Genomic DNA, 12,472 nt, shown 5'->3' with positions numbered 1-12,472 from the left:
TGAGTAAGAGGGAGGGCCGTAACAGCACTTCGTCAACCCCCTAAAAACGATTGCCTTGCGCACTCATAGCGTGATAAACCAAACTTCAGAGGGCTTCGCCCACAAGAAACCCGTAGCGTGATTTCGATGGTCAGCGCTGAGTGAGCTGTTGTATGGGAAAATAAAGGGCACGTAATTAATAATTGAACATATTCGGGCGTGCCCGTAGGTGCAATAAATTCGTTACCAGGGACGTAACAGCACTTCGTCAGTCTCCAGACCCCCTTTCTGCTAGCCACTGTTTGCTGATACTCATCTACATAGGGTGTCCACTGTCCATTTACTGAGCCAGCTAATCTCATCTGGACGCGCGAGGCGCAAAAAGTTTCAATAATTAATGATTGAATTGGTCAATATAATCGGGAATTGCATGTATATTGATATCAATTTTTATGCTCTCTCTTCTCACGTAAACAGAATTACCGGTAGAGCTGAGTGATGTGTCATTGAAAAGGTACGACCCCTCAATAAGAATTATACATCTTCGGACGTATACCCGTTGGCAGGAACGAAATAGCACTTCGTCAGGCCCGCCGAAAAAACTTGGGTCTTGGGCTCCCATAGGGTGATAAACCAACCGCCCCCATCACGTTGTTCGCTTTTGCCACGAAATCAGCTGTACTGTTTAGCGAGCCAGTGCGAAGCGCGAAAACTTTCGATATTTCATGATAAAATCGATCAGTAAGACCGGGAATTGCATATATATATTGCTATCAATTCCTTGTCCTCTCTGCTCACGTTACCAGATTTATCGGCATAGCTGAGTGAGGTGCAATGTTCCCTCTAAGCTGCGCACGTGCGCAGTGCTGAGACGGTCTCTGCGCAGGGAAAATCTACGTTGCGCAAAACAAATCCGAAGTTATGACCTTTTTTTAGTCGTTTATACGCACTGTTGTCCAAGGGTATGCGCAGTGAGTTGTTGAGTGTGCGCAGACTCATCAAAACGTATAGCGAACATTGTGAGGTGTCCTCGAAACTGTAGGGCCCATAACTAATAATTAAACATATTCGGGCGGGCGAACCCGTTGCTATGATTCGTTGCATGATGTTATTTCGTGACCTCCTGTCTGCTATATCAAAAAATATAGAATCGCCCAACAGGAACATCTAGTTTTAGATATCCCTGACGCCCAATCGTACTAAACTAAAAGACGCACACGATTTCAAATTGGTATTTCTTCACTGGCATATAATTTTTCCCCGCCAGATGGAATTCCTCTTCTGGAAAACCTATATGTCTTTTGTAGGCTATATATAAAGAAGTTTTCGGTGTTAATTGCTCTGAATACTCATTATAGGATATGTCCTACCACCACATCATCTACTGCGAAGCCATTTTTCTCCAGCGCCCCCCATACCGCCCCCCTGAGCCCAGCGCCCCCCATTTTGCCCCCTGAGCGTTTCCGCCCCCTTCAAAATCGCCAGCGCCCCCTGGGGGGCGCTGGAGGCAAGGTTAAGAACCACTGGTCTAACTGATCCGGATCCCGAAGTATATATATATTTAAAAAGAGCTGCATAATCCAAGATACCACAAGGCTGGCAATACTCTGGCATCCTCTGGCAATATGATCCGGTACTGCTTGCTTGTACGTTCCATTTCTTGCCAAGCGTACAAGACACTTTTGGAAACGTTCCATATGCCACCTTTGAGCTGTTTGCGAACAAGACTAAAGGAACTATTGATTTTTCAAAGGCCATGGAAATTTCTGAGGATGCTATCGTGATGGTGGATGAAAAATGAAATGTATCTGCAAAAAAGTGTGCAATATCATGGTGGCAAATATTATGGTGCTGATGAAGATGGAAATCTTTACAAAAGCGTCATAGTGATTATGATCAAGGGACTTGAAAAATCACTTCCGTTAGTCCTACAAATTTTACCAGAAACACAAATTTAAGGTACCTGGCTAGCGCAAAAGCTGTCTGATTACATCACGAAAATCTTGGATCTAGGATTTAATATGAGAGACATTGTTTCTGACAACCACAGTACAAACGTGCTTTCAATATACTGTCATCGCAGTTTGGCTCAAACTCCGAGTTGTTCATCAATCATCCAAGTTGCAAGACAAAAATCTATCTATTTATGACAACGTTCATTTGGTGAAGAACATTCGCAACAATCTACTGGATGCTAGGAGATTTTCCTTTCCATCATTCTATATTAAAGGTGGCGATATATCCATAATTAGCCCTGCTGGTTATAGTGCATGACAATTGGAGTGTACTTTGCAAATGGCTCCAAAGCTAACAAAAAAAGCACTACATCCTGGCCACAACAAGCAGAACGTCAACCTGGCACTGGCTATCGTCGATGAAAAAACCATAGCAGCTTGCTCCAAATGCCTTCCAGACAAGGCGGATACCTCAAAGTCATACATATGTGGTGGAGTGTTGTGAACAGCAAGCAGAGGTCTTGGTAATGCTGTCATTCTACGGACTGCACCGAGTGTAGCTTATCCCGCACGACTGATGAAACCGAAGAGGAATATGATCAATTTTTCTGTTTGGTGGATAGGGGACGGTTGACTGTACCTGCCGTTGAAGTGGCCCATTTTGTATTTGATTCCTTCGCAGTTCTAGATTCGGCTAAAACTGTTCCTCTGCGCCGTGCAGCATTACATGTGTTGAAAGTTGTGTTAGGTAAATCCCGAATTGGTTGCAATGCACATAGTGAAAATTGTACAAATGCCGCATGCAAGAAAATTGTGAACATTTTTTACAATAATCAGCAAAAATTTGCAAATTCTTCACTCAGGGAAGACTTAGTTCGCCAATTTAAAGCGAGGCAAAGGCAAAAGAAGTTATAGTCCTGTAAGGCTGTGATATTTATTTTCTAAGGCTCTAATTCAAAAGTTTCTGCACCTATTTTTCTTTGATTATGCAAATTTCGTTCCTAATTTTTTCGTTATATGTTGCTGCAATAGACTATTTTTTACATACATTGTGCACCGGTGTGTTAGTAGAGTAGGCTACCAGAGACAGGTAGCATTATACAAATATCGCATTTCTGACCAATTGAGTGCACAACTGGTAAGGATTGGAAAGTAGACTTTAGGCCTCTTAATTTTCAGGTCAATAGGCAGACTGTAAGGCCGTGTTTTTAGTAGGCCATGTATGACGTCACAATTAAAAAGTCATGACGTCATGGATTAAAAAACAATAAAAACATGTTTTCAATGCAACCCTAGTTGCAGCTGTGAAACGTACCACCAGTGTTGCCAATTGGCGCATTTGGGAGCCAAATTCCGGAATTTTGGCCCATTTTCATGTTGGTTGGCACTGGAATGTTGAGTTCGGCACGTTGGCACTATTTTGGCTCTATCGATATTCTTCAACTATCACAAAATTTAAATTTGTTAGCAGCACATTAGATCAGTATAAAAGTGCTGTTTACTCGTGCACCTAAAGTATTTCATGCTTGAATTAGAGAAATTTGGAATTACAGTTGGCATATAGGCGTCTTGCATCCTTGCAACCTTGCATTACCATACATCGAAATATTAGGTCTCGGGTCACTTTATCTGCTGTCAATAATATGGCAACACCCGGTTTGTAATTGTTTGCGATTGCGCATGTTTTTCTATCCTTTATTTGATAACGTTTTTAGAGGAATCAGTCTTTTAACTGTCCTTATTTGTATTCCGTGTTTCTACTAATTGTATTTGTACGATTTTCAGTGGCGGCTCGTGACAATATCGGGTGGTGGGGCAAGGGCTGCGAGCGACTTTTATCAACATGACGTCACGATGGCGTTTTCCAACGTAAAAATGTAACTTTATGATGGTCACATGAATTTCCCGACAACAGTGATTTTAACGAACGTAGGTGCCGCGAGAGGTTTGCCGGTGAGCCGTGACTTGAAGTGTGGGAACAAATGTTTTATTCATTTTTTTTAATCAAAGGATTATTTTACAAAATGTACGTGAACTAAGAATCGTCCCTATGCCACGAATCAACTATCAGGTCATCCTTAGTAGCATGCGTTATGATTTCATGGTAGAGTTAGAGATTACGCAAATCGATAGGCCCTAATTTTTCTAAGCCCGTCCGAAAGTGTTTCGTACACGATCCTGGTGTGTTACGACCACTGAGCTGGTGGTTACGACTAGGGCTGGGCAGTGGGCACAATGATTCGAGTACTCGAATCGGAATCGAGTATTCATTTTAATGATTCGAGTCGCGTAGTAAAAGACGATTTTTTGAGTACTGAAATTATACGCTCCTCACCACTGAAAGTTGATTTATCAACGAGGAGTTTATCAACGATCAACGAGTTTATGCTAATTTCACTGTTGAAGCCTTGAAACCTTGATTGGCCGTATCATAGCATACGTAACATGCAGTACAAACCTACGAACGTTACTGGAAATAGCACATTTCCGAAGTCATGATCATCCCACAATATTGTCACCAAGTGCAATGAAATCGGTATGGTCGAAAAAAATAACAAAGTATCCCTAATATGATGGATAACAGGCATTATATTCTTTGTGGTCGCTTAAAAGGTACATATTTGAACTTTGACAAATAATATTCTGCTATGACGTCATAATGAGTGATACTCGATTACTCGACTCGAAGCATTTTACGTGATTCAGAATCGAATCACTCAGGTACTCGATTTTGCCCAGCCCTAGTTACGATCAGGTGATAGGCAACCAAAGCGGAGGTACCCGGCGTACGATTGGATCAACGGACTGGACAATTTCTAGACCTCTAATTTTCGCTCTAAAGGCAACTGCGTAAACTACGTACGGGGGAAAGATTCAATACGATTCATGTTCGCACTTGACTTGACTAGACTAACTCCAATGACTAGAACTCGAGAGATTGCGTAAGCCTAACTGCAAAGGTCAACGAGTTCGGACACATACGCAATTGTTATCTCATAGATTGGGCCTGTCATATTGATTCCAGAACATCAATTTGAATGGTCTTTGAAGAACTAAGGACAGCAGCCTCGGAACTTCGGTCTCGGAACAACATATCACATTTTGGCCTTGAAACTGGAGACTGTGACACAACACATACGGCTTACACTCTATAAGTCTGCTGCGAAATCGCCGTTGGAAAATATATTAATCAATAAATACATGAATGAAAGCCGTAAACTTAGTATACTGTTACATGAAATCATCGAGAAGTAGCATTCGCAAGCTCATAACCCATTCTGGCATGGTACACTGTCAAAATCAATACAAACAGACGAACACCGAAGTTTGAGTAAAATTTGAAGGCCACAATTTCACAGTGAAATGGACATTGGCAAACATAAAATTATGTGAATATTTGAATTCAAACCGAGAATCTTAGTTAGCTGTTTCATGCGATCACCGAGATATACCATTGGAAATATCATCACCGATCTCGTTATGGAACGCAGACTAGATTAGCACAGACCAGTGGCGGCTCGTCCTATAGGGCAACTGGGGCATTGCCCCACCTAAAATTCTGTTCAATAACAATTCTTTACCATTAATAGACGCACACCTATCTATATAAACCGAAATCACAGCGAAAATCGTATACTTCTTGTCCTTTCGCTTGTAAATGCCCATATATAGCGAAGTCTATGCGAAAATCGAATTCTCTTCTGTGTTTTCGCTTTGCGAATGCCTAGCCGGGGCTTGCCCCGGTAGCGCTCATAACAAGCTTTCACTGTCTATTCTCTCAAAACCGCGCACAATAAAGAAACGGTGATTTACTCTCTCCTATTCATAAAATTACCGAGCAACCGGGGCACGATATCTCTGTGCCCTTAAGGTGTGATGTAACAATCGTATCTATAGCTGAACTCTGTTACCGTCATATGCGTTTAGTCGACCTTTGCTGGTATAGGTCGATTTTAATGGGGTTTCACACCATGAAAACTCTTGAAACTTGTTCTGTCATGTCGTGATGGTGGTATTTAACACTGCCCCAAGTTTCAGGGTTTCTACTTAAAGTTTAGGGTAGTAATTCCGTTTCCGAAGTTGAGTGTGTGCTGATCCGTCATGTATCGCAAACAGATTTTACTCAAAAGCCGGTATTGGTATCCATTGGTTTTGACGGTGTTCAATACTGAGATCGGTTATGACATTTGGCACGGTAAGTCTTAATGTTAGTATCGAACGCTGTACCAAGTTTTAAGTTTGTCACTGAACTGTGTTAGTGGTAATTTCGTTTCCTAATTCGAGTGAGAGCTGACTCGTCATTTATCGCTAACAGATTATACGCAAAGCCGGTATTGGTCTCCATTGATTTTAACGATGCTCCTTACCTAGATCCGTCATAAGCTTTTGCACGGTATGTCTTGATTTTAGTATCGAACGCTGTGCCAAGTCTCAAGGTTGACACTCAATGATTAGGGCAGTAATTTCGTTATCAAGGTCGAGTATGGTAAAGATGTGCTCCGATCTGACACTTTAGCCTACAACACATTGCGGATTTCACGCAGAAGTCGGTGTATCTGCGGTAACGTTAAGTGAGATGATGATATCATTCTCAGTTTGCATTCAAATATTTACTTTGATCGTATATTCTCCAATGTCAATTTCACCGTGAAATTGTGGCCTTCAAGCCATTTGCGTACAACCCTCCCGTCACTTGATCAGCCTATTCCTCAGTAAATTTTACGCAAAATTCGGTGTTAGTCTGTTCGCATTAATTTTGACAGTGTACCATAGCGAAAAGGGGCATGAGGCCACTTCTCGATAATGTCATGTAACAGTGTACCAAGTTTAGGGCTTTCATCCACGTATTTATTCGGTAATATATTTTTCAAAGGCGATTTCGCAGCAGACCTATAAGACAGTAATAAAAACGTATGTGTCGTGTTACAGTCTCCAGTTTCAAGGCCAAAATCTCTTATGCTGTACCGAGACCAAATTTCCGAGGCTGCTATTCTTAGTCCTTTACAATGATGTTTTGGATTCAATAGGACAGGCCCAATCTATGAGATAACAATTGCGTATCTGTCCGAATTCGTTGACCTTTCCAATTAGGCTTACGCTATCTCTCGAGTTATAGTCATTTCCATTTCTGCAGATAATTAGTCAGGTCTAATGCGAACATGAACCGTGTTGAATCTTTGTTCCGTACGCCGTTTACGCAGTTACCACACTTCAAGTCACAGCTCACCAGCGGACCTCTCGTGGCACATACGTTAAAATCACTGTTGCCGGGAAATTCATGTTACCGTACCATCATTAAGTTACTTGTTTACGTTGGAAAACGCCATTGTGACGTCATCTTGATAAAAAGTCGCTTGCAGCCCTTGCCCCACCACCCGATATTGTCACGAGCCGCCACTGGCACAGACAGACACCGGCTTTTGCGTGAGATCCGCAATGATGTAGGTAGGCTATTCAGATCAGCGCGCATCTCTACCATACTCGACCTCGAAAACGAAATAACTGCCTCAATCCTTGAGTGCCAACTTTAAGACTTGGCACCGCGCTCGATACTAAAATCAAGACATAACGTGCAAAAGCTCATGACAGATCTAGGTATGGAACATCGTTAAAATCAATAGAGACCAATAACGGCTTTTGAGCAAAATCTGTTTGCTGTACAATGTACAATGTACATGATAGATCAGCACACACTGAACTTCGGAAACGAAATAACTACCCTTATCTTTAATTAGCAAGCCTGAAACTTGGACCAGTGCTAAATACTACCTTGACGACATATATCATACCAAGTTTCAAGAATTATCATGGTGCGAAACACCGTCAAAATCGACCTATACCAGCAAAGGTCGACTCAACGCATATTATACGGTAACCGAGTTCAGATATAGATACGATTGTTACATCACACCTTAGGGGCAAACAGGCATAGTTGCCCCACTTGCTCGGCCATTTTACGAATAGGAGAGAGTAAATCACCGTTTCTTTATTGTGCGCGGCTTTGAGAGAATAAATAGTGAAAGCTTGTTACGAGCGCTACCGGGGCAAGCCCCGGCTAGGCATTTACAAAGCGAAAACACAGAAGAGAATTCGATTTCGCACAGACTTCGCTATATGTATGGGCATTTGCAAGCGAAAGCACAAGAAGAACGCGGGTTTCGCTGTGATCTCGGTATATATTGATCGCTGTGCGTCTATAAATGGTTAAATTGTTATTGAACAGAATTTTAGGTGGGGCAATGCCCCAGTTGCCCTATAGGACGAGCCGCCACTGACGATTTTAGTGATTTGATTGTTTGATTACTGTTTTAAATTGTCTTTTTCGCTTGTATAAATTGCCCTCTGTTGTCTCGTCCTCCATTCTATCGAGCAACGGACGAGCGAGCACTATATTGTGAATCTCGATGATGCATCTTCGTGTTTCAACTTGTTCAATTATAGGAGTGCTTGGTTGCGTTATATTGAATATAAGACTGATACGCAAGGTTTGCCGAGTCCAAGAGCGGATTCAGCTGAGCAGACAGGGTTCGACGCCTGGTAAACAGAGATGCCACTCCTGGGTTTTTCCACCCAGATCTGGGTTTTTCGAGCATCACCTGGGTTTCTGGATTTTTGTGCTTGAAATCTGGGTTTTTTTCAACATCATGTTTGTCAGGTCAATTTTACGGCGCAAAATGGATTATTAGATTAGTAAGATCTTCTAATATCGACGAATTCCACTGTGATTGAAACGGCAGAGTCCAAATAGACCCATTTACTATTAAAATGAGAGGTCTTGCCGTGATGCGATAGAGCTTCATTGAATATACTGACTTCTAGGTCGCAGAAAGTAATGTTCACAGGGCAATTCTGATTTAGGACTTGAATGCTACCGGTAGCGCTACAACAAATTCGTTGTGTGTCAGTAAATAGTGTGTATAATCATCATCATCATCATTGGTTTATTAGCAATTTTATCAGTTCAATACACCACAAAAAATGCGATACAATGAATGGACAGGAAGATGTCGAAGCGACTTGGATTTGTCAATGGAATCGGACACCCACCTTGGCCTAGGCGTAGTAAAGAGGAGGCATGCACACTGAATGAAAGTAAAGAATACAGTATAGAAAAAGAAAGCGACAAGAAATAGGGCGGCATGTCATGGGAAGCGAGATCGATAGGTCAGTCGTGGTCCGGTAATCTTGAGGATGGACTGTATTTATTTAGTAGTAATTGCTTGTATTTCGACTTGAATGTGGACATGCTCGTCGACTGTCGGATGGCCGGCGGGATACTGTTCCACACATCAGGTCCGGCATATTTGATGGAGCGATGATCTTTTCGGTCGATCATATGATATTTGGACGACGTGGACGCGCGTGTGTTGTACTTGTGCGCTTTTGATTCAGAGGTAAAGAAGTCATTGAAATATTCGGGGCAACGACTGCAGTGAAACTGATACATAAACTTGGCGATTTCTAGTAACTGCTGCAAAGTATGCAATTTATGCACATGGAAAGACCAATTGTTGATCTAACTAATTTACCATGTTGACATCAGAGTATATTCACTTTCAACAGGGACACTCAAAGAGAGACATTTTGGGCAACCGGGCAAGTTATTCAGAGTGAGAGGGGTTTGTTAAACGCAAATGTACTCTTAATTTCATGATTTGGCAGTTTCTTTTTCGACTAAACATCCCAGACAAGAGTGTTTGTCCCAGGTTTAATGAATCGAAAGCTATTTTCAATCTATCTGGTCAGCTCACAGTCACTACAACTACCCTACAATCATCCTCACGATAGATGGGGATTAGCATTGTTACTAACATTACGAATATATAATACACTGCGTATTGACCCCCCATACCGAATGCCTGGTAGGTGGTAGCAATGTGTCGAGAGGAAAACATCATATTTCGATGGATTTGCTCATTTAACTGAGCAACATGCATATTATAGTATGGAAATGAACCGTTGGGATTTCAATATCAAGGGCTAAACCTTCTATGTCCGTATAACTGTGATTGATGACTCTCAGTCACTGTTTTACAGCTATATCATAGAAATTTGAGTGAAATAGAGGATCTGGGTTTTTCTGGTTTTTTTTAACGTCCAAATCTGGGTCTTTACAAAATATCTCAGTGGCATCTCTGCTGGTAAATCGGCACTCGTTGACATCGGAGTGTTGCGGCGAAACAGTAATGCCAATTATCATTCACTAGTTAGGTTACTAGACATGCTTCACCTTTCTTGGACATATGAACCAGGCCCAAACTGGATCGTTAAGGCTTACATATACTTTTTGATGCCACTAAGCGAGCTGATCCATTGCAAAGCATGCCTATAGTTCGTCTTTGTGACGATTTTGTTGTGGACTTTTACAAATTTAACGTAACTAGACGACCCTAGGCGAAGCAAAATGAATTCCGCTAAGACAATGGTTCTCAACCTTTTTGACCTCCGTTTTGCCCTTTGCCCGTTATTTTACGAATCTCTGCCGTACACTGCGTCGAGGTTGAGTTTTTAATGGCATTTTAATACTTTTTCTCGAAAAAGAGGACACCTTCAATTTATTGAAAATCCTCTTAAAAGAGGACGTATGGTAACCCTACTATATAGTGGCATCCAAGCGATATAACCCCCAGTAAGACTCCAATGGTGTATACCTGGATAAAAATATCAAATGGAACGCTCTCAAATGTGAGACCGCATTTGAATATCAAGGTGAGAACTATTTTTTCAAACAAGAAATGTGCAATCAATGTGCAAGTGCACTGGATTTGAAGCTTCCAGGTAGATTTGGATTCATGGCTACCTCTGAATTAGAATTCGGATGTATAATTCTCGATTTTCATATGGCTTTCGAACAAATTTAGAGCCAGATCAAGTTGGATTTGAACATGGTTCGAATTTGAAGCCGGATTATGGAAAAAGAGTTGGCATTAAAATCTTCTCATCTATGCTACACAATACTGCCATTTGCTTTCCTTCAATCAATCTGAATTCGATAATTCTCGAGCACAACAACATCATATAACGTGTATTCAAAACTCGAAGACACCCATGCTTAATGACATCCCATCAAAAGCAAAGCCTTTGATATTCTAGGTCGATACAGTGTCTTAGCTCTCATCAACACCAGCAACATCAAGGAGTCGAGCTATCATGACAACATTAATATTCCATGACCGAACTGCAGCCGTGCATCGTGCAGAAAGTAAAATGTGATGTATCATATGTATCAAGTGTATGTACAAAGCAGACTAGTAAATATAAATTACCAAGTATAATACAGATATTGCACACAAACAACGCTTACACAACGAGAGTTTCATTACTGATCTTTCTTCGATGAATCATACGGTGGTGGGTTTCCAGCTGGATTACTATAACCTGGTGGAAGATAACCAGCCCCAGATGCGTATGCTTCTTGGGCCTTAGGATCCATACCGTAGTTGGGTTGCGGTTGTGGCTGTGGTGGGTATTGACCTCCTTGTGCAAATGGCTGTTGCGGATAATTTGGGGGAGCGTACATGGGTGGCGCTACAGGATGGTACCCTGCTGGCGGCGGTGCGTAACTGGGAGAAGGTTGGAATTGGGGACCAGGTGGTGGTGCACCAGCATAAATCACGGTTGGCTGCGCAACATACATCATTTGAGGATTCTTGGCAAGTTTCACCAATTGCTGTCCAACCTCAATAGCTCCTCCGGCTTTGAACACGATTTGGAATTCGGCTGAACCTTGCCAGCCTCCCCCCTCCTCGGCGTTAATTTTCCCTTCGAGATGATTGGCACCAAACACGGGCTGTTTGATTTCAAAATCTTTGATGAGCTTGAACGGCATGCTCAGGTTTTGAAGCATGTCATTCTTCTTGTCATTGACAAAGAATACTCTGAAATTCGTCAGGTACAATTGTCCCGTCTTTGAGCCCTTCAGGTGCTCGCACGAGTACTTGACCTTTTTGAAGGATATTTCCACATCTTTATGACGTTGCACGATCAGCTCCCCTTGGAACAGTTGTAGTCCAGCTGAACGATTTATCGACATGACCACAGTCCACAGCTTCTAGATCGAGAATGAGATCAAGTAAAATATGTCAATCACTGTAAATTGACGAACATATATACCGTACGGTACTAATACTATTACACATGAATGACACTACAAAGGAATTGTCAGTCAGATGGCCATACTTCTATGCTGGATATGCATGCATCGTATGGAAGTCATTTCGAGACGGTTTATTTTTGTCGGTACGGTACTAAGAGTTGCTTGTCAGTTGTATGAGCTCATTGTGAGAGCACCACCAATTTTCCTCTCCATGCTCTCCTGGCAATGAATAATATACCGCATACAGATACTGCTCTACTTCATAAGCCTGACCAAATGTTGTATCGTATCACCTCACCAGTGGTTGGGTTCAGCCGCCCCGGGCGCCGCCCGATTGGAATCTCGGTACGTTTTGCCTGATATATCAGGTGAGAATTGAAGATTCCTCTGTGAGCACAGGCGATTTTGGTGTGAGACAATCTCGTTACCTGTGAGACACTGA

General features: G+C 42.0%; 1 protein-coding gene across 1 annotated transcript; it reads right to left on the bottom strand.

Annotated features, from left to right (window-relative positions):
* Positions 1-10,944: 10,944 nt before the first annotated feature.
* LOC145446811 (WW domain-binding protein 2-like) lies at positions 10,945-12,128 on the bottom strand. The gene has a single exon (XM_080325177.1). It carries the CDS (start codon positions 11,965-11,967, stop codon positions 11,254-11,256), a length of 714 nt encoding a protein of 237 aa, XP_080181303.1. The 5' UTR covers positions 11,968-12,128; the 3' UTR covers positions 10,945-11,253.
* Positions 12,129-12,472: the final 344 nt, after the last annotated feature.

This window comes from Botryllus schlosseri, chromosome 9 (genome assembly GCF_051294905.1).
Source record: "Botryllus schlosseri isolate E-star chromosome 9, Bs_hap1, whole genome shotgun sequence".
NCBI classification, from domain to species: domain Eukaryota; kingdom Metazoa; phylum Chordata; class Ascidiacea; order Stolidobranchia; family Styelidae; genus Botryllus; species Botryllus schlosseri.
The sequence above is the reverse complement of the archived record's forward strand: the minus strand, read 5'-3'. Positions and strand labels throughout refer to the sequence as shown.

What these genes read in the sequence shown, in the direction of transcription:
- LOC145446811 (XM_080325177.1), bottom strand. Translation starts at nt 11,967, where the DNA reads ATGTCGATAAATCGTTCAGCTGGACTACAACTGTTCCAAGGGGAGCTG.